At 43.2% G+C, this 23,983-nt stretch overlaps 1 protein-coding gene across 1 annotated transcript; it reads left to right on the top strand.

Moving 5' to 3' along the window:
- The first annotated feature begins 2,259 nt into the window (after nucleotides 1–2,259).
- Nucleotides 2,260–22,593, top strand: LOC109175208 (G-type lectin S-receptor-like serine/threonine-protein kinase RKS1). The gene is made up of 8 exons (XM_019324467.1): nucleotides 2,260–2,819; nucleotides 18,568–19,321; nucleotides 20,434–20,565; nucleotides 20,646–20,815; nucleotides 21,198–21,408; nucleotides 21,498–21,735; nucleotides 21,848–21,998; nucleotides 22,108–22,593. The coding sequence occupies exons 1-8, from the start codon at nucleotides 2,289–2,291 to the stop codon at nucleotides 22,411–22,413; spliced, it is 2,493 nt and encodes an 830-aa protein (XP_019180012.1). The 5' UTR covers nucleotides 2,260–2,288; the 3' UTR covers nucleotides 22,414–22,593.
- Nucleotides 22,594–23,983: the final 1,390 nt, after the last annotated feature.

A 23,983-nucleotide genomic window follows, 5' to 3' on the forward strand; every position in this document is an offset into this window, starting at 1 on the left:
TCCTGTTGTCACAAGGTCTTGCTGTTGAGTGAGGTCTTGTTGTATGATGTTGTCAAAAAACACATATGCATATCAACCTAGAATTCTTGTTGTTGTGAAGTTGTGATGTATATGTAGACTCTTGCTTCTAGCGACTTCAATTTTACGTCAACATCTAAGACTTGTTGTGTTGAGTCCCCGTGTTTTCAACATTTAGGTGATTTTTGTCTAATTTATAGTTCTAAAATACACTTTGGTTCATCAAAATCTAATTACACTTTGGAGGATTCTGGTTCTAGATACCTTGTTGGTCCTGGTGAGGGTTAGGGTACAAGCCTAGAGGTGGGGGAGGGTTAATAGACTTGTATAACTTTTAAAACTTTTACGAATAATTAAAGTAACCGAGAGGTAACTTTAACTTCTCGTGACTATGCACAACGGAAATTTATTTTAACCCTTTGAAAGTTTCTTTGCACGTTATCTTGTTCTTGTAAAATTTTAGGTTTGGTTCTGGATTTAGGCAATGAAAATAGTAAGTAAACAAGGAGAGAGAGAGATTTTTATAGTGGTTCGGCCAACTTAGCCTACTTCATTCTTCTTCTGAGAACACTTTGGAGGATTGCACTATACTTCTAGTACATTATCCGGACGTTGAGGCTTTGAACACAAAGCCAACCGTGAACTCCACCAGGTTTTTCAACTCCACAATGAGTTTAATCTGCCCCTTCTACTTCTACCGAGTAGAAATGAATACAATTGGAAGAAAATAAATTCTTCTTTCTCCAACGAAGAGAGCTTGGCTTGAAGATCTTGATCTTCTCTTGTGAAAGCAACTCAAGTCTCTTGTAATTTGATATTGACGTTGTAGCTTGTCTCTCTTTCTCAATCACTAGTCGCTAGATAATAACGCTTGAAAGCTTTTAGAACTTGATAATTTTTAAATTGACCAGCTCCTTCTTCAATTGTAGAAGAGGGTATTTATAGGCGAGTGAAAAAGATTTGTTGGAGGGAGAACCAATTTCAAACGGCTATGGACCAGCGTGTAGAGACCGTCAGGTAATCCGGAGGGTAGGTAAGCGTGTCAAATTTTCCCACCGTTAAAGACTTAAATTGCGTTGAACATTTCTTTTTATTCTGCACAAAATGTCAAGGCATTTAAGGAAATATCTTTCTTGGGATGTGTTCCTAGAACTTACTTTGGCTTGGACACATTCGCTCAGCAATTTAATGTTTCGGACTGTTTACCTCAGAGAATGTCTCGAGCAGTCCTTTCGAATGGTTAACTAGGTTAATTCTTCGAACCTTAGACCTCTCAGATTCGAATGATTGACTTTACCACTCGTCCATTTTACTACTTGAAAGGTAGGTCCTTCATTCTCTTCAACCTTTGCAACCTTTCAGTTACGAATGGTTGACCTTACCATTCGTTCTTGTAACACTTTGAAAGGTATGCCCTTCCATCTCTTGGCCTTTGTAACCTTTCGGTCTTGATGTCTTCTACACTTCGAATCTTTAGTCTTCTGATCTTCATCTCGGACCATTCGAGAGATAACCTCTCAGGTTATTGTACTCTTCGAATCAATTGTTGAGATTGACCTCTCAACTCTCAAGTTAACATTCTGATGAATAGAGTTGTCAGTTGTCACTATTCGAGATACCGTTTGGTTAGTTAGAATACGAGCAGAAGTAATAACCTAAATAGAAAAATAAAATAATTAGGGTCTAAAATTCTTATAAACAAAATATTCCTAACACATGAAGAGTGCTTAATGAAAGAGTAGAAGATAAAAGTCCTATTTTGGCATTCACAAGACCAAAAAGCAAATTGAAAAACACAACATAGATGGGGGGTTCTAAAGTGCTTGACTTACGTGACATTAACATCATCAAAATCTATCAAACATTACTCGTAACACACATATGCAATAAAAAAAAAAAAATGACGGATTTTAACGCCCTCTGTTGGCAAGGGACCAAAAGTCACCAACTTGGACGATTGATAATAATATAATAATTGAGCGACTAAAATCCGCATTGACACAGCGGGGAATTTGGACTAAAACAGTGAAAATAGAGGAATATAAAGGAAATCGGACAAAATTGATAACTTGTTCGATTGGGTCAAGTACTCAAGTCAGTCAACCACGCACTAAGCAGTGATTTTTCATTGCCATGCATTGACAGATTCAAATAATAATTCAGAGTGCTAAACTGTGCTTTCTGTTTGGCAAGTATTTAATCATGGTGTTAACCAGCAAAGTTAAACACAGACACCTTGCATCTTTCATTGCCAAAACTCACAAGAAAAAATGGATCTGTTTTGGGTAGTTGTACTCATCATCTCTCTTTCTTATTCCCCATTGTCCCATGGAGCAGCAGACACAATTTCTGGAAGCAAATATATCACAAAAGGGACAAGCATTGTCTCTTTAGGGGGAAGATTTGAGCTGGGTTTCTTCACACCAGACAAATCCTCCAACTATTACATTGGCATTTGGTACCAAAACATCTCGCCTCAAACCGTAGTTTGGGTCGCAAACAGGAGTAAGCCTATCCCTTCCGTTGAAATCAACTCCGCCAAACTACTAATCCTTGAGGGGAACTTGGTGCTCACCACCGGGGGGGCGCAAGGCGGCGTGGTGTGGTCCACCAACATCAGCTCCGATGTTGCCTTGCCGTCGCCGCCGCAACCTGTGATGGCAAGGCTGAACGACGATGGCAACTTGGTTTTGCGTTACAAGCACACGGAAACACCGCGTTGGCAGAGTTTTGAAAACCCGACGGATACGGTTTTACCTTTTTCAAAGTTCGGATTCAACAAGCACACCGGAAAGGGACAGGTATGTTGGAAAATTAGCTAACTTTGACAAGTAAAATGACTATTTTCATGCATAATTTTGACTGGCGCTCACTTCTGATTTGTGACGCGTTATCTTAAGTGAGAGCTTTCATATATAACACACTCAAAAAAAAAAAAAAAAAAAAAAAAAAAAAAAAAAAAAAAAAATATATATATATATATATATATATATATATATATATATATATATATATATATATATATATATATATATATATATATATATATAACACTCAAAACGAATAAAGGAGAATGACATTTTTCCACTTGAGTTATATACTTATAGTACTTTTTTCCCCTGAATTATTCAAGTAGTTGTTTTTCTCCTGAAATGTTAAATGAACATATTTACCCTTAAAATAAATATTTCATTTAGTTTTCTTCTCCAACAAATTATGACCACAATTTGGTTCAAACCAAACAGACACTAGCAACCAAACCGAAATATTCTAATTACAATTTAGAATCGAAACCCGATATTTAGAGTTTATTAAAATCGCGAACCGGGACGGTCGGTTCATGTTCCAAACTGAAAAAAATAAAATACATATTTATTGTTGAATTTAGACTATTTTAAAATAAAAAATAAAATTTTAAAATAAAGACGGTTCAAAATCGCGAACCAGATCCGGAACCACCGCTTCACGGTTCAGGATCCAGTTTTTCGATTCATAATTTTAATAAACTAAAATCTAAATATTGGGTCAAGCATCTTGTGCTCAGATGACATGTAGTGACCTCTCCAATGTGAGAGGTCATGAGATTGAACCTCAGTGGAAAGTGGAGTTAATTATTAAATTATGTGTCTACAGCCCCGCCGCACCACGTCTCTGTTGTTGTTGTTGTTTAAAAATAATTTGTTTATATCGTTCACTGGGACGATATTTTAAGCATAATTCTTGAAAAGCTCTTAGATACAAAGAGAAGGGAAATTGACGGAAGCTAAGCAACAATGAGGGAATGGGGATCGAAAGTAAATAATTTAAGTGAATAACTAATAACGAAAGGAGGGCTTGGAATGAGGAAACATTTAATTTAATGCTAACAATAAAGATTAAGGGAAGTCATACAATCTCAACCTCGTGGGTTCCAAAATTGCCAACACCAATTCGATGGGCTAATATGCCACTTTCGTGATTCAATGTTAAGCCGAATTGAAAGACGAGGGTTGTCCCACTTCCGTGACACTACCAACCCTCTCCACAAAGCTCAAGTTAGACCCCTAAAATTTTCCACTTTCGTAGTGGCCGGAACTTAATTAGGGATAGTGAGACGGGCCAAGAAGAATATTGATCCCTTGTCCAACGGTTGTCAAATTCCCAACTAGGAGTGTGTTGGCAATGTTAGGCCCCCACATCAGAACACAAGAATACAAAATCTCACAAAACATAGAGAAATCCTAGATTGGGTTTTAGTGTTTTACCCCTCCTATGAAATCGATATCAAATAGGTATTAAGAATCTCATGTAAACCTCAATGACTCAATCCAAGCCCAAACTAAACTACACACATTATATGAACTAAAAACACAGAGATATCAAACAATCGTTATACCGTGCACCAGGACGCACATAGCCATATGCACCCCGCGTCTCCCAAAACAACGTCGTTTTGATAAGTTGTGTGGGGAATTAACGCGACGAAAATGTATGTGTATTCAGTTATAAAATTTTGTGTTTTCAGGTATAAAATTCAGTACATTCGAAACAGGGGATTTTTATCCTTTTAAAAAAGATTATGTGTTTTAAGGTATAAAATTATGTGTTTTCTATTATATAATTTTGTACATTCGAAACATGGAAATTTTCAGTTATAAATTTCTGTGTTTTCAGGTATAAAATTATGTGTTTTCTATTATATAATTCTATACATTCGAAACATGGAGATTTTCAGTTATAAAAATTCTGTGTTTTCAGGTATAAAATTGTGTTTTTAGGTATAAAATTATGTGTTTTCTATTATACAATTATGTACATTTAAAACATGATATTTAAAGGAGTTAACCGCAGACACGCGAAAAAAGTACAAAATGACGTCGTTTTGGGCCAGGGTGCAAGGTATAATTTGCCGATATCAAAACAATAAATCATAAAATTTTAAATAAGATTAAAGCAAGAAAACTTATCTTCAAAATAGAGTGAATCCTAAATCCTTGAAGTATTAAAGTTAAGCAATATAAGAATCCATTCTTAAAGAACAATTTTCAAACCTAAAAGATGAAAATCCCACAAGGGAAGTTTTAACCTAAGCTATTGTTCACGCCGCCTACTTCCTCTCTTCTTGGAGCGTTATGCTGTGCATCCGTATGCACCATGCATGGTGCATATGGATGCAAAAACGACGTCGTTTTGGCGTCTAACTTTAAAAAAAAAAAAATCAGAATTGCATAACTACACATCCATAATTTCACTACACACTCATAATTTCATAACTATATATACATCTAGAATTGCATAACTAAACTTCCAGAATTGCATAACTACACTTCCAGAATTGCATAACTACACATCCATTACTTCATAACTACACATCCAGAATTGCATAACTACACTTCCAGAATTGCATAACTACACTTCCAGAATTTCATAACTAAAATATCCAAAATGAATGAACTAAAAATGAATAACATAATGTTGTTGCTGGGAATTGAAACTGATTTTTTTTTAAGTAGGGCGCGCGTTTTATGCAAAACGACGTCGTTTTTGCATCCGTATGCACCATGCAGGGTGCATACGGATGCACAACATAATTTGCCTCTCTTCTTAGATATGAAAAAGATCAATTATATTTATGCTATGCATCAGGGTTCAATGCATTGGCGATGGCACGGGGCGTGTCGATACCTGTCTGTGGAAATGAACACGCCACAGGCATGTCGATGCTCGTGCATTCGGTAGAATGCGTACAGAGGTTATGCACGGGTGTGCCCCAAGCCTATGCGCATGTTTGATCCATTCTAAGGACTATGACTTTGCTCCTTTATGAGCAATTTCTTCTCGGCATGCTTCCACATTACCTTCTGCTTCCTTTCTGCAAGTCCCGATAGAATGGAAGAGTGATTCTAGAGGAGGAGGGGGTGAATAGACTCACGGGAGATTTTAAAAACTTTTTCACGAATCAATACTCTTATCAAAAGATACTAGTAAAGAGTTGATCAGAGATGGAAATAGCACAATGGAAAATTAAGACTTAGGTCCCTTTTTAAGATATCTTTGCACGTTTAATTGTTAGAGAAAATAGAATGCTTTAGTTTTGTTAAAGATGCAATGCAAGCAATGGAAAGTAAGTAAGTAAAAAGAAAGAGAGAGAGAGAGTGTGTGTGTTTTTATAGTGGTTCTACTGCTAATGAAGCCTACTTCACTCTTCTTCACAACTTGTGAAGCTTTGCATTAATCATTCCTTAGAACAAAAACACCACCAAGTTTGCCTACTTGAACACTAAGCCGGACAACAAACTCGCTTCAACAAGTTTTTCAACTACTAGAGTTTACTCCGCCTCTATCAATTTATCCAAGTTGAGTGTTGTTTGAAGAATTGGTTTCTTCTCTTCTCCAACTTGAAATCTTGGCGGGAATAGATCTAGGCTTTAGCATGTTGAAGTAGCTCAAGATTTTTGAGATTTTTTTTTTATAGAACCAGGGTTTCCACTGTCAGACACAATGACTAATTTCCTCGCTGAATTGTAGGCACCTCTTATGGGTGGGACAACTGGCCTGTAGATTTAAGATTTTTGAGATTCTAGATATAACTTTTTCGCACAAACTATCTTCTCATATCACTGGTCACTTGCTTGTAGAACTTGAAACTTTTTAAAAGCTTAGAGATTTTTTAATAATGACCAGCCTCTCCTTTTGAACAAGAAGAGATATTTATAGGTGAGAAATTTTATCCCGTTAGAGAAAAAGACAAAATTTTCAAACAGGATTCCTTTTTCTACAGGTAAAACACACCATTTAGTTCAAAGACCCAACATACTGCTGCTGCGTCATCACATGATGCCTCAACTTTGTTATCTGTACAAAGCCTGGATACAATGCTAGCTTATGTGGATGCTGCCGTATTCCCATCAACTAATAGTGCTTTTTATGGAATTTACGTCTGTGATGGTGGTGGTTCCTATGCGGGCGCAAAGAATGGGGTGGTGAGATGCATGAATGATGTTCATCTAGCGGAGGCTCAGGCTGTAAAAGAAGCGCTAACATGGCTCAAGGACAGGGGCTTTAATAAGGTGAAGATCTACTCGGATTGCCAGGTTGTGTGTTCGTATTTAAATGGTTCATCTCAGGATCTTTCATACGCCGGATGTGTTATACGAGACTGCCATAATATTCAAAGACACTTTGAAAGGGTGTCTTATCACTATATTCCTCGATCAGTGAATACTATGGCTCATGCCTTAGCTAGAGCTATGTGTTCTCAAACTGGTCCATGTAGTTGGTTGTTTTCTATTCCTTCATGTATTGAACATTTGGTTTAATAAAACTCTATGTTTTTGGTTTTCAAAAAAAAAAAAAAAGCACACCAAAAGAAGTGCAATAGGTGGTAAAATATAGCTCGAATAAAATGTCATCAATTATTATTATTATTATTATTATTATTATTATTTTTTATATATATAATCAATTGTTTTTGTTATTGTTATTATTATTATTATTATTATTATTATTATTATTATTATTATTATTATTATTATTATGTCCCATTTTATTTGTCCTACTTATTATTTATTGGTAAAATTAATTTTTTTTCTTTGTTTATATTTTTAGTATTTTTACTTATTTTTAAATTTGATTTTGTGTGTTTAAAATACAGTACTTTTAGTGTAGTTTCTAAATATATAAATTTTGTATACTAATACTAAACTTAATATTATGAAAAATTGATTAAAAAATAACTTCATAGTAAATGCTTGTTAACCGAACCAGACATATAAAATGAGACGGAGGGGGTATTATTAAGGTTGTAGATAGGCAATCGTTATGCGTTGGACCCGTGTCCAGCATGCTTGCTGGACACGGGTAACAGTGCTTTTAGGCACTGTTATCTCCATCTTTTTTTTTTTTTTTTTTTTTTTTTTTTTAATTTCAGACCGCTTTGTTATAGGAGTATATGTTCATAATTTTATTACTATATTATTAATAACTGTACATTCATAACTCTATAACTGTACATTCATAACTCCATAACTGTACATTCATAGCTCCATAACTGTACATTCATAACTCTATAATTGTACATTCATAATTTTCGAAGCTCTATGTTCACAATTTTAGAGCTCTATGTTCATAATTTTATCACTATATGTTCATAATTGTAAGTTCATAATGTTAGAGCTCTTTGTTCATAATTCGATCAATAACTGTACATTCATAATTCCATAACTGTAGATTCATAATCTCATAACTGTAGATTCATAACTCCATAACTGTAGATTCATAACTCCATAAATGTACATTCATAATCTTCGAAGCTCTATATTCACAATTTTAAAGCTCCATGGTCATAATTTTATTACTATATATGTTCATAATTGTAAGTTCATAATGTTAGAGCTCTGTGTTCATAATTTCATAATTGCATAACTGTACATTCATAACGGCATAACTGTACATTCATAATCCAAAAAAAAATAACGCCGTTAACGACAAAACGTGCGCGATTTTTTTTTTTTTTTAAAACTAAATGACGCGTTTTTTTTTTTTTAAAAACGACGTCGTTTTGGGCCCGTGTCCACAATTCACTGTGGACACGGGTCCAGGGCATAATTTGCCGTAGATAGGTTGTATTGTATTTGGGTATTGGATGTGTTATGTTTTGTATTGTAATTGTGTATTTATGTTCTTATTTGCGTGAAATTTATTTAAATAATATATTTAAAATTTTTATTGTTATTAAGAATTAATGAAGATTTAACTATTCTAAGATTAAATTTTTAATATTTATATTTTTAATGTAAATATTGTAATTATACTAGTTTGACTATTATTTCAATCAAAAAGATTAGTTTAACTAAAGTTTGACGAGGGACGGAATAGGGATGAGGATTGAAAAGATTTCTCATCCCCGACCTGAATGGGGACAGTAATGGAGATTAGGCTGGGGTTTCAAGGATGGGGAAAGGAATATATTTCCCATGCCTCGCCCAGTTGACATCATTACATATATTATATATGATGGATATATTATACCCACGACCCGACCCGGGATAGCAACATGGACCCGGGGCACCATGGTGGAGCCCAAGAGCAACACGGATCTGGGGCACCGCAGAGGTGCCCAAGAGCAACACGGATCCGTGGCACCATGGAGGTGCCCGAGAGCAACGCGGACCCGGGGCACCACGGAGGTGCCCAAGAGCAACACGGACCCGGGGTACCATGGAGGTGCCCGAGAGCAACGCAGACCCGGAGCACCATGGAGGTGCCCAAGACCAACACGGACCCGGAGCACCATGGAGGTGCCCCGACCCGAGCCGACCTACGTGGAGCTCGGTCCTACCCGAGTTCGGGACCCGACCCGACCCGACCTGACCCGGTCCGCCCGGGCCCGGTCAAAGTGAGATCTAACCACCCCCCGATTTAGGGGGAGGTGGTTGGGGGGTTAGCTTGTATAAAATCCCCCCTCCTTGTCCTAACAAAGGGCGATTCATTACATATTCTACACTTATTACACACTTTGTCCTATCGGATCTTTGTAATAGCCAAATACTACGGCAATTAATATAATATACGGTCCCCAACGACCTTTACCACATCGTTCTATATTTCGTTTATTATTTATTATATCACGTTCTTATCCGGATTTATTGATTCGGGTCCACCCCGGGTTAATTAAATCCATCATTGGTGCTCTTGTTGAGAGCTGCTGTACAAGCTTAAGCGCTCTCCCCACTATTGTTCATCGACAGCGATGGCACGATCGAGATCCAGCTCTCGTCATACCAATGGTTCCCGCGGCACCCAGCTCGTCGCGAACGGGAACGGCCCCAACGGGGCCCCCGTCCGCAGCATCCAACCGGCCGCCTCCACCAGGTCGGGGGAGGATCTGAGGGCCCAGCTCACCAACCACCGTAGCAGTGGTGCGCCGCCACCACCCCCCGTCACCCCCGCTCCGGCTCGCGCACTCATCCGGGAGGGGGTGGCGGTCTTCGAACAAGCCTCCACCGCACTGGCGCGCGTCGCAGCGGGCCTCCGGGCAGAGGAACAAGCCGCCCTAGGCGCCACCGGAGGGGCGCCGGCGTTGCCTCCGCCTCCTCCCACCCGGGGGCGCAGCGGCCCGGGCACCCGACCGCCCCAAGCACCTGTCACCCAGGGGGAGGTCAACTCGCCTCGACCATCGGAGAGACGGGGAAGAGGGGACTCCCGCCGAGACCGCTAGCGTGACGACGATGGAAGGGCCCCAACCCAAACCAGGCCCGCCCTGGAGAGGTTGGGCGACCCGGTGCCAGCCCGGGAGAGGTTGGGCCCAAGGCCTGCTGCTAATGAGCCTCCACCAGCAGAATCCGGAGGTCACCGAGCCACGGACCCCGGGCCCCGCCGCGACAAGTGGTAGGCCTGCGAGGGTCACCGGGACGGGGGACACGAGTCCCACCTCGGCGTGCACAGGCCTCCCGGGTCGAACGATCGGGGGAAACGAATGGTAGAGCTCCGAGCTCCCATCGGGTAGAGGTCGAGCAGCTGCGGAGGAGGATGGATGAGCTCCAGAGGAAGTTCGACGAGAGGGACGGATCCCCAGAGCCCCAGGATGTGTTGTCCTCTCCGTTCGCAAACGCCATCATGGAGGAGCCCTTACCTCGAGATTTTCGCTTTCCCACCATTAAAGCGTACTCGGGGACCACGAACCCACGGGCACACCTGACCAGGTACAGAGCCGCCATGATGATCACCAAGGCGACAGACGCAATCCTGTGTAGGGGGTTCTTCGCCACCCTGGACGGGCAGGCGCATGATTGGTTCGGATCCCTCCCGGTGGGGTCTATCTCCGCCTTTGCGGACCTCACCCGGCAGTTCCTATCCCATTTCGCCACCAGCATACAACAGAAGAAGCAAATTGCCGACCTGTGTGATTTGGAGCAGGGGAGCTCGGAATCACTAGCCGAGTACCTCAGCAAGTGGAAGAAAGAGGTCATGGGGGTCGCCGACTTTGATGCGAAATCGGCCATGGTAATTTTCCGAAACAACTTGAGGTCGGACGCTTTTCACCAGGACCTCATCAGGTACCCCCCCAGGACCTACACCGACCTGATGGACAAGGCAGCAAGGTACGCTGACGCCGAGGCTGCCAAGAAGAGGAAGAAGGAGTAGGAAGAAGGAAGAGGTTGAAAAGACAAGGCACCCAGGAGGAGCGCAAGGCGCCCCGACCACACCGACGTGAGTACGCTGAGGGGCCCAGGATGAACCCCACACGCTATCTCACCCCGCTGACACAACCCGTGGGTACTATCTTGGCGCACGCGGAGGACCAGGGAATCGTTGTATTCCCGAAGGAGGAGTGCATGAAGATATCGGCCAGTGGGGACCCCAACAAGTACTGCAGGTTCCACCGGCAGAAAGGACACGATACAGACGAATGCATCCTCCTAAAAAGACAAATCGAGCAGCTCATCCAAATGGGCTACCTCGGCCAATTCATTAAGAAGCCCGGCCAGGCGCAGGAACAGGCCCAGGGCCAGAAGCAGGGCAATGTATGGCGGAAGGGGGGTGGCCAGGCACCATCCACCTCGGCTCCTCCCCGCAAGAGGGACCACCACGACCACAGTTCCGAGGAGGAGGAGAAGACGACGGAGGACTCCCAGCCCCCGAAGAAACGGGACATCTACGTCATCTTTGGGGGGCCCGAGGGAGGGGACTCGCCAGCCGAGCGGAAGAGGTGGGCGAGGAGCTTGTACGTGGGGGAGGTCACACGTACCCCCCACGAGAAGAAACCAAAGAGGGAGCCCATCACGTTCACCGACGCCGACCTGACAGATAGGCCCCTCCCTCACCGAGACGCCCTGGTGGTCAAGCTGGACATCAACAACGTGGTGGTGCACCGGGTACTCGTAGACACGGGTAGCTCGGTGAACGTCATGTACTACGACACGTTCACCCAGATGGGACTCTCAAGATGACAGCTGGAGCCGGTACGGACCCCCCTATCCGGGTTCACGGGGGACTCAATTGAAACGGAGGGGTCGATCAATTTGGAGGTGGAAATAGGCACCCCACCTCACACCAGGAGGTGGGAAGTCGAGTTCGTAGTCGTGAAAATCAGCTGCGCCCACAACATCATACTCGGTCGACCCGCCCTAGAAGACCTCAGGTGCGTAATTTCCATGGAGCACCTGTGCCTCAAGTTCCCGACACCAGCTGGGGTCGGGGTCGCCCGGGGGGACCAAAAGGTAAGCTGCAACTGCTACTTGAAGGCGTGCCGCCAGATTGGTCAAAAGGACCTCCAGGTACATACCATCGCCGAGAAGGCATTTCAGGAGGAGGTAGGTCGACCTCGGGCCGAGCCCGTGGTCGAGACAGAGGAGGTCATCCTCGACCTCAGCCGACCCGACCGGGTTGTGAAGGTAGGGGTCGGCCTCCCGGCCGAGCTCCGGGCACGGATAATCAACACCATCAGGAGCTATAAGGAGGTCTTTGCATGGGGTCCCGAGGACATGCCGGGCCTCAGCCGAGACGTGATCACACACAAGTTGGCCGTCAACCCCGCGGTCAGGCCAATCCAGCAGCGCAAAAGGTACCTCTCCGCCGAGAGGAGGGAGTTCGTCAAAAAGGAGGTTGACACACTGCTGGAGATTGGTCATGTTAGGGAGGTCATATACCCCACCTGGCTGGCCATCGTAGTCCTCGCCCTGAAACCGCCCACCTGGAGGATGTGCGTGGACTACACCGACCTCAACAAGGCCTGCCCTATGGACCACTTTCCCCTCCCCAACATCGATCAGCTGGTGGATGAGACTGCAGGTTGCGCCCTTATGAGCTTCCTAGATGCGTTCAGGGGGTACCACCAAATTTTCATGGAAGAGGCTGACGAGGAGAAGACGGCCTTCACCACGCCAGAGGGGGTCTATTGCTACAAGGTTATGGCTTTCGGACTGAAAAATTCAGGTGCCACCTACACCCGAATGGTGGCCAAGGTGTTCAAGCAGGTCCTCGGTCGCAACTTCCAGGCCTACGTCGACGACATGATCGTCAAGAGCACCGACGCCGACCTCCACACAGATGACCTTACCGAGGTATTTTCAATTATGCAACGCTTCAATTTACGGTTGAACCCCAAAAAGTGCACCTTCGGGGTGCACGGGGGGAAATTTTTGGGGTACATGGTCTTGAAGAGGGGCATTGAGCCCAACCCCGACAAGGTCAAGGCCATCCTGGACATGGAACCTCCGAGGTCCCTCCGGGAGGTCCAGCGCCTCAACGGGCGATTGGCAGCCTTGGGCCGTTTCCTTTCGAGGTCGGCCGAGAAGTCCTTGCCGTTCTTTGTAGTCCTCAAAAAGACTAAGGGCTTCGAATGGTCCGAGTGCCAGAAGTCGTTCGAAGACCTCAAGACGTACCTGATGTCGCTCCCCCCTGGCCAAACCCGTTAAGGGAGAGGTCCTATATTTGTACTTGGGCATCTCGCAGGCCGTGGTCAGCTCCGTGCTGGTCTGGGACGACGAGGGGGTCCAGCGGCCCGTATATTACACGAGCCGAGCTCTACGGGGAGCAGAGATCAAGTACACACCCGTGGAAAAGGCCATTTTTGCAGTAAATGCGACGGCAAAGAAGCTGAACCACTACTTCCAGGCCCACCCCGTGCAGGTCCTCACCAACCAGCCGCTAGACGTAGTACTGAGGGCCTCGGGGTCGGCAAGCAGGCTGGTCAGGTGGGCCATGCGGCTAAGCCAGTTCGACATCCAGTTCAAGCCCCGACCCGCCATCAAGGGGCAGTCGCTGACTGACTTTATAGTCGAGTGCACTGCCCGGGAGGCAACGGAGCGGGTCAGGGATGAAGACGAGGAGTGGTGGACCCTCTCAACGGACGAGTCCTCCAGCACCAAAAGCTGCAGAGGTGGAGTCGTCCTCATAACACCGGAGGGGTTTCGGGCCTACTACGCCCTCCGCTTCGCGTTCAAATTATCCAACAATGAGACCGAGTATGAAGCACTCCTGGGAGGGCTCCGCCTCGCACTAAATATGAGGGTGGAGAAGCTCAAAATCCGATGTGACTCTAGGCTCGTGGTGGGACAGATCACATGTGAATTTGAAGCAAGTGATGAAAGAATGAGGAGGTATCGGGACGTGGTGCTCCAGCTACTGGGGCAGCTGATCAATTATGAGGTCCTACAGGTACCCCGAGACCAGAACACAGATGCTGACATGTTATCCAAGCTCGCCCAAGGGGCCCCGGAACATATCTCAAAAATAGCCCGAATTGAAGATTTCAAGAGGTCGAGCCTGGACGCCTACCCGGTCCTACCCGTGCAAATTCGACCTCCCTGCTGGTTGGACCACCTCAAGGAGTACAAGAAGACAGACACGCTACCTCCCGACGAGGTCGACGCCAAGCTGGTGAAACGGCGAGCCCCCACGTACGTGGTCATGGGGGACACACTCTACAAGAGGTCCTATAACGGCGCCTTGCTGCGCTGCTTGTACCCAGACGAAGCCAGGTCAGTCATGGAAGAAATCCACAAAGGGACCTGTTCAGCCCACCAGGGGGCCTTCGCCATGTCCCGGAGGGCCATCTTACAGGGGTACTTTTGGCCCAAAATGGCCAAGGAGTGCGCCGACTATGCCCGGGGTTGCGAGACCTGCCAACACTTCCAAGTCACCCCCGGCCGGCCAGCCACGAGCTACACCCCCATCAGCTCGGTCATCCCCTTCTCCAGGTGGGGAGTGGACCTAGTGGGAGCTCTACCCATGGGGTCGGGAAAAAGGAAGTACCTCATAGTAGCAGTGGACTACTTCACCAAGTGGGTAGAGGCGAAACCGCTGGCAACCATAACAAGTGCCCGTTGCAAGCACTTTGTGTACAAAAAGCATTTTGTGTCGTTTTGGGGTCCCGATGCAACTCATCACCGACAAGGGATGCCAATTCGAGGGGCAAGAGTTCGAGGGGTTCTGTGCAGAATGGCACATTACTCACAGCCGGGTAGCCGTGTGATACCCCCAAGCAAATGGCCAGGTGGAAAATGCCAACCGCACCATTGTGGGCGGTCTGAAAATGAAACTGGAATCCGCGAGGGGAGCGTGGGTGGAGGAGCTCGACGCCATTCTTTGGGCCTACCGCACCACCCCCCGGAGGGCTACTGGGGAGACACCCTTTTCCTTAGCCTACGGTTTCGAAGCCCGAGCTCCAGCGGAGGTGGTCATACCTTCCCGGCGGGAGGAGGACTACGACCCTGACACGAACGAGGAGCTCCATAGAATTGACCTCCACCTGATTGATGACAGGCGCGAAGCAGCCGCGATTCGAGCTGAAAACTACCAGAGGCAGACCAAGGCATACCACGATAAGCGGGTCCGACCCTGCTATTTCCAAGTAGGTGACTATGTGCTCAGGAGAAGGGAGGCGAGCCAGCCCCAAGCCGGAGGAAAGTTTGCCGCTAATTGGTAGGGCCCGTACATTATAGCAGCCGTGGTCCGCCCGGGCAGCTACAAGCTCAAAACTCCCAAAGGAAAGATGATAGCCAGGGTTTGGAACTCAGAGCACCTGCTGAAATTTTACAAGTAGACCTACCACGTGAGAGGTGGGTCTTGGCGTTGCTATTCTAGGAGGAGGACCATTTCCCTCCCCCAATAATGTCTTAGTGAGCGACAGTAGTCGGAATAAAATCCCATGTTACGAAATACATTGTGCGCAGACTTTTTGTTACAAAGGAAAAAATCGTGAAACAGGGGGGAACGAGTGCTCACTCATGTCTTCCCTCCCCCCCCCCCCCCCCCCCCCCCGCGGACCCTAAGGGGGCACGAGGTCCGGCCTCGCGTACCAACCCCGACGGAGGACGCACCCTAAGGGGGCACGAGGGCCGACCTCGCGTACCAACCCCGACGGAAGAGCCCGGTGGCACAGTCCTGTCGGACTGTGCCCGGGCAGCTAACGCGCACCCTAAGGGGGCACGAGGGCCGACCACGCGTACCAACCCAGACGGAAAAGCCCGGTGGCACAGTCCTGATGGACTGTGCCCGAGCAGCTAACGCGCACCCTAAGGGGGCACGAGGTCTAACCTCGCGTACAAACCCCAACGGAGGAGCCCGGTGGTTTGGTCCGACAGGACTGGGCCCAAGCGGTTTGGCGCACCCTAAGGGGGCACGAGGTCCGACCTCGCGTACAAACCCCGACGGAAGAGCCCGGTGGCGTAGTCCGGAAGGACTTAGCCCGAGAGGCTAGCGTACCCTAAGGGGGCACGAGGTCCGGCCTCGCGTACCAACCCCGAAGGGAGAGCCCGATGACATAGTCTCATAGGACTTTGTCGAAGAGGCTAACACATGGCAAAAAATAATAATAATAATAATAATAATAAATTAGGCTTAAGCCCCCAGCTCGGCACGCTGCCGAGGTCGACCTCGGCAAGCTGCCGAGGCCCACCTCGGCTGGTGCCGAGGTCCCCCTCGGCTGGTTCCGGGGTGGCCAAAAAAAAAAAAAAAAAAACCAGGTATTTCAAAGGAGGGCAGTAGCAAGTAAAATGTGGCAACCATCACGTCACCAAAGCAAAGGAGCCAATTGTTCATTCAAGATATTCAAAAAACATCCATGTCTAGTACATCACCAAGAGAGAACAAGGTCGGCTACTTTGAGCTCGGGCCACGTGCGTGAGGAAGGTCGGAGCGCGAAGCAAACCGACCCGGGGGGAGCAGAGCAAGGAGGTGGAGCGGCCCAAGACGTCTCACCTCGACCCAAGAAGTCTCACCTCGACCTAAGACACCTCGGCACAAGGCACCTCGGCGAAGGACACCTCGGCTCGAGATACCTCGACTCAAGACGCCTCGGCACAAGGCACCCCGGCCATGGTGAGATCGGCTACATTCGCACATGGAGGTCGGGTCCGGATATTTACTCTCATTCGTTCACTCCTACTCGCAACGAAGAGAGTGGGGGACTCATGATGGATATATTATACCCACGACCCGACCCGGGGTAGCAACATGGACCAGGGGCACCATGGTGGAGCCCAAGAGCAACACGGACCCGGGGCACCACGGAGGTGCCCAAGAGCAACACGGACCCGTAGCACCATGGAGGTGCCCGAGAGCAACGCGGACCCGGGGCACCACGGAGGTGCCCAAGAGCAACACGGACCCGGGGCACCATGGAGGTGCCCAAGAGCAACGCAGACCCGGAGCACCATGGAGGTGCCCAAGACCAACACGGACCCGGAGCACCATGGAGGTGCCCCGACCCGAGCCGACCTACGTGGAGCTCGGTCCTACCCGAGCTCGGCACCACCCGAGCTCGGGACCCGACCCGACCCGGTCCGCCCGGGCCCGGTCAAAGTGAGATCTAACCACCCCCCGATTTAGGGGGAGGCGGTTGGGGGGTTAGCTTGTATAAAAACACCCCTCCTTGTCCTAACAAAGGGCGATTCATTACATATTCTACACTTATTACACACTTTGTCCTATCGGATCTTTGTAATAGCCAAATACTACGGCAATTAATATAATATATGGTCCCCAGCGACCTTTACGACATCGTTCTATATTTCGTTTATTATTTATTATATCACATTCTTATCCGGATTTATTGATTCGGGTCTACCCCGGGTTAATTAAATCCATCAATATATATAGTATATTAAGTACAAACACATGATATAATTTGCCAAATGGAGATGAGAAGACAGAATGAGTCTTTATCGATGCATGCACGTTGAAAAAAGAAGCGGGTAAATATATATATATATATATATATATATATATATATATATATATATATATATATATATATATATATATATATAGAGTAAGGTTCAAGTGCGGCGATGTCCTTAGGTGCGGCGGTACGGCGTCACCAATAGTTCAACAAATATACACCATCAACGTTAAGAAAATGCACCACAAAAACACACAATTTAGATATGCATCACCAAAAATACACCATTAGGTGTGAGTAAAAAACACCATACAGTGTTCGAAAATACACCATTGAGGTGTGGTGAGTTATATGTTGTATTTTTTTGGGTCTGTTGTGTATTTTTTGGTGTTTTTTACATTTCATTGTGGTGTGTTTCCCTTACACTTTTTGTGTATGTTGTTAACGCTATTGGTGTATTTTGAAATTCCGCCGCACCTAAGGACATCGCCGCATTTGAACTTTTTCATATATATATATATATATATATAGGATTATTTTCAAATACAAACCCCCTTAAAATACAAACTGTGTGCATGTAAGTATGTTAATGTGTGCACGAGCTAATCTCAGATATTGTTGGCAGTGTGCCCAGTGTGCATGTAAGTATGTTAATATGTGCACGAGCTTTGATGGATGGTTGTGATTTTTCCTCCTACGCGCTGTGTGCATGTAAGTATGTTAATGTGTGCACGAGCTAATCTCAGAAATTGGTGGCAGAGCGCCCTGTGTGCATGTAAGTATGTTAATGTGTGCACGATCTCAAGTTTGTATTTTAAGAGAGGTTTGTATTTTAAGAGAGGTTTGTATTTTAAGGGAGTTTGTATTTGAATGCAACCCTATATATATATACCGTTAAGTTTTAGGAATTGAAGTTTGTTAACGTGAATTTGATTTCGTTTTAGGTTTACACATCGTGGAAGAGTTCGGAAGATCCATCGCCAGGGTTGTATAGTTTTGCCAGGGACGCCATTGCATCATTTCAGAGGTGGAACGGCACCGAGGAATATTGGAACAGTGGACCCTTTGTGAACACCACCCATCAATTTCAAAACTTGCCTCGTGACCTCGGGACTACTCTGCTCAATTCCACCTTTGTCAACAACGACAACGAGACATACTTTATATACAACATTAAAATCCCCTCATTCATATCTAGACACGTCGTTGACAAAGATGGGCAAGTGAAACATTTCGCATGGATGAACACCACCAAGGACTGGCAGTTGTTCTATACCCAACCCGTACAGCAATGCGATATCTACGCGTATTGCGGGCCGTTTGGCATCTGCAATCAGAACGCGTCAACTTTTTGTACTTGTTTGCAGGGTTTCAAGCCGAGATCGGAGAGAGATTGGGGGCAAAACTACTTTAATGGTGGATGTGTAAGGATAACCAACTTGGAAGAAGAAGAGGATAAGTTCAAAGAGTATCCCAATATGTTGTTACCTAGGCATCCTCAAAATGTGACAGTTGGGAGTGGCGCAGGATGCAAATCTGCTTGTCTCAACAATTGTTCTTGCACTGCTTATGCTTACCATGATGACACCTATAGCTGTTCGTTTTGGGTGGGAGAACTCTTCAATTTGAAACAACAAGATGCTGGCGGGAACACAATCTACATCAGACTTGCTTCCTATAAATTTTCAAATGTCAAAGGTAATTATTTCTTAGGGGATCGTTAAATAAACCCCTAAACTTTATCCAAAAAGTCAATTAGGCCTTTAAACTTTTAGAAGTTGCAATTAAACCAACAAACATGTTATTTTGGAGCAATGAAACCCACTTACCTGTTGGTGACCTGTAATTGCAAGTCAATTAAGGTTCCAGCCAACTCTGTCGAACATTCGGCAAACGTCCGACCAAATTCCGACCAGCTAGGTCAAAAACCAGCGATCGTAACCATCACCGGTCTCGTTCTGCAGGAGAAGGCAACTAACTTGGTCGCCTTCTCCACAGCCAGAGAAGGCATCTTGGCCACCTTCTCCGGCAGAACGTGACCGGCGACCGTTACGGACAGTTGCCGGTCACTGGTTTTTGAACTAGCTTGCCGGAATTTTGTCGGAGGTTCGTCAGAGTTGGCTGGAACCCTAATTGACCTGCAGTTTTAGGTCACCAACAAGTAAGTGGGTTTCATTGCTCCAAAATAGCATGTTTTTGGGTTTAATTGCAACTTCTAAAAATTTAAGAGCCTAGTTGATTTTTTTTGAGTAAAGTTTAGGGGCTTATTTGACATTTTTCCCTATTTCTTATTTTAATTTGGGATCCGTAAAACCACATTTTTAGCCCTAAATTGAAAGTTTCGTCCATTTAAGTTAATTTAAACAAATTTAGCACCTACCTTATATTAATTGTTTATAATATTACACATTTAGTCCTTAGTGTTACATAATTGTCAAACTCCATTAACATATGAGGTTATTTTTATCATTTAAACCAATATACGTTGTTAAAAATTAAATGACATTCAAGTTGAGAGAATATAATGAAACTTTAATCATGGATATTGATTCTGAATGACAAAAATAACCTCATAAAAAAGATATTGGCAGTGAAGTTTGATAATCATAAAACATCATGGACTGAAAATGCAACATTATAAACACTTAATGAGCTAAATTTGTTTAAATAAATTCCTAGCGACTTAATTTTCAAAAGTGAAACAAATTCAATGGCAAAAAATGTTGTTTTCCCTATATATTAGTTTCATTTCTCATCTTTTAAGTTGTTTGTAATCAATACTTTTTGTGCATGGACATCAATTTTAACAGATAAAAATTCAAAAGGGCTATCAGGAAAGGTCAAAGTTATTGTACCTAGTGCAGTAGTTGCAGCAACTGTAGTATGCAGTCTTGCCTTTGTTTATTATTTTAAAACAAAGAGGGCAAAATTACAAAACGCAGGTATGTAACACCTTTGGGTTCTTAATTGGTACACATAATATATAGCTCAGTCCATTCCTCACATTCATTCTTCATTTCAGAAAGTGGGATGGGAGATGGAACGGGAGCCATTGATGATCTAATGATAGGTGAAGATGATGATGAAGGAATTGATGTACAACTCTTTAGTTTCGAGAGCATATTGGCAGCAACAGACCATTTTTCCGAATCAAATAAACTTGGAAAAGGAGGGTTCGGTCCAGTTTATAAGGTTATTTTTACCTCAACAATGTTTTACATTTGATAATGGGGTGTTTGGTAAATAGTTATTAGCTGATTGAGTTAGTGAATTTGACTAGTTGATAACATTAGCTGATTATAAAAAGATGTTTGGTAAATTGACTATTAGCTGATAGCTGATTACATGCAAAATGACTTTCTAAAAACGCGAATCGAAAAAGTTACTTAGAGTAGTTTTTAAAATTTTAACGTTTTGGAGCAATTAGTCGTTTAACTAAGTCAAATAACTAAGTGGTCAAATAAATCATAATTCGCTGATAAGCTAACTATGTTACCAATCAGGGCCAATATATATTCTTGTGGATATTTTGTATAGTTTAATAAACAAGTTACAAAATTTTACTCATTTGCAGGGAAAATTTCCAGGAGGGCAAGAGATAGCAGTAAAAAGAATGGGAAGTCATTCTAACCAGGGCATGAAGGAATTTAAGAATGAATTGCTACTAATTGCAAAGCTTCAACATAGAAATCTGGTTAAACTTTTAGGTTACTGTATGCAAGCAAAAGAAAAGATCTTAATATATGAATATATGCCAAATAAAAGTCTGGACACCTTCCTATTCGGTAAGTTCATCATATCTATGCAATTATTTTGATTGTCATATCTTAATTACTTTCTTTTATTAATTGTTTTTTTCACAAACCAATTGAAGATCAAACACGTCGTATGTTATTGAATTGGAACAAGAGACTTGACATCATATTGGGAATTATTCGAGCACTCGTTTATCTTCACCATGATTCAAGACTAAGGATTATCCATAGAGACTTGAAAACGAATAACATTTTGTTAGATGAAGACTTGATGCCTAAGATTTCAGATTTTGGCTTGGCTAGGATTGTCGAAGGAAAAACGATAGAAGCAAACACTAAAAAGATTGTTGGCACCTAGTAAGTATATCATAAACCATGCATTGTTAGAATTCATCTTAATGTCTTTGTGTGTTTCATTTCAAACAATATGATTAATTCAACCTTTTCTAATCGTTTACGCACAAAACAGTGGATATATGCCTCCAGAATATGCATTAGACGGTTTATTTTCGATAAAATCAGATGTATTTAACTTTGGAGTGGTTATGCTGGAAATTATTACTGGAAAGAACAATAGTGCATTTTATGAGCACGAAGAAGTCTCCAACCTTTTAGGTTATGTAAGTACTCAAACTCAAAAACTCCAGTTCATTAGTACTAAGTTTTATCGTACTTATACTACATTTGCATTTTATTCTTTTTTTTTTTTAATATTTTATTTTAATTTAGGTATGGAACTTGTGGAATAAGGGAAAAGCAATGGATTTGGTAGATGAATCAGTGGTACAATCATGTAATGAAGATGAAGTGTTAAAGTGCATAAATGTTGGACTGTTATGTGTAGAAGAAGATCCAAATAAACGTCCAAACATGTCCAATGTACTTTTAATGCTTAGCAATGAAAATACGGCTCTTCCAAAGCCAAATCAACCAGCTTTCGTTGCAAGGACACACACTTCACTCAACTCTAATACAGTTGAGTTTGATAAATCGTGCTCCAATGAGTTGACAATTTCGGATCAAGAAGGTCGATAGAGGTATGGATAATGATTAATTAGTATCCCATCTTATAACTTGAATTGCAGTAGATTATAAATATGAGTCTTAATGTTTTATGAAATAAGAGTAGTTCACTGCTTTGACTTGTTACGTTCCATTTATTTGAATTATTGTTGAGTTATTCATGTAGTAGTTAGCATTTATTTATGCGGTTTATGCTTCAAGCATATATCAGTGAAACATTAGGGTGTTTGATAAATAATTGTTAGCTAATTAAGTTAATGAGTTTAATTGACTAGTTGATAACTTGTAAATTGATCACTTATAATAATAATAATAATAATAATAATAATTATTATTATTATTATTATTATTATTATTATTATTAACGAATTTTCTTTTTAAAAGAATAAAGGTTAGTTACCCACTTTTTTCACACAATGGAAAAATAAGAATCGGAGCCTTGAGGCTCCCTATATAAGCTCAAATTATGCTGTGCAACCGAATGCACCATGCGCATGGTGCATTCGATGCAAAACGACGTTGTTTTGGTTAAAAAACGCGCGTCCCACCTAAAGAAGAAATCAGGTTCGATTCCCGGCAATAGCATTTTTATATATCTATAAATTCATAACTATATATCCATAAATTCATAACTATATATCCATAAATTCATAACTATATATCCACAAATTCATAACTATATATCCACAGTAAATGAATGAAGTAAAAATCCACAATGAATGAACTAAATATCCACAGTAAATGAATGAAGTAAATATCTACAATGAATGAACTAAATATCCACAATGAATGAACTAAATATCCATAAATTCATAACTATATATCCACAGTGAATGAATGAAGTAAATATCTACAATGAATGAACTAAATATCCACAATGAATGAACTAAATATCCATAAATTCATAATTATATATCCACAAATTCATAACTATATATCCACAATAATGCTATTGCCGAGAATCGAACCTGAAATTATTTTTTTAAGTGGGACGCGCGTTTTTAGTCAAAACGACGTCCCGTTTTGCATCGTATGCACCATGCGCATGGTACATTCGGTTGCACAGCATAACTATTGCTATATAAGGAGGTTCAAGGATTCACAATTATCTACTTAGTCAACACATCGGATGTCCAAGCGTTGAGGGGGTCGTTATATCGTGCACCTTGGTGCATGATCAATCATACATCGCGTGTCAGACACTGCAGTGTGTCTAAATCGATATTGTCTCACGTATTATTTTTATATTATCAAAATGATACTGTAGTTGTGGTGAAATGAAACTACAGTATATATAAAATAAAACTGAATAACATTTCACATATTTGAGTGTATATTGTACAATGAAGCTGTAATTATATTGAAATGATCATGTAGTTGTGTTTTAATGAAATTATAGTGTATATAAAATAAAATCCTACACCACGGCGCGCGTAGCACTGTGCGCCGCGCGCCTCCCAAAACGGCGTCGTTTTGGGGTCGTTTTGGGAGGCGCGATAGGAAGTTGCTGTGATTATGTGTATTTGTTCACACAATTATGTGTATTTGTTCATACAATTATGTATATTTGTTCATACAGTTA

This window comes from Ipomoea nil, unplaced genomic scaffold, assembly GCF_001879475.1.
Source record: "Ipomoea nil cultivar Tokyo-kokei standard unplaced genomic scaffold, Asagao_1.1 scaffold0684, whole genome shotgun sequence".
NCBI classification, from domain to species: Eukaryota; Viridiplantae; Streptophyta; class Magnoliopsida; order Solanales; family Convolvulaceae; genus Ipomoea; species Ipomoea nil.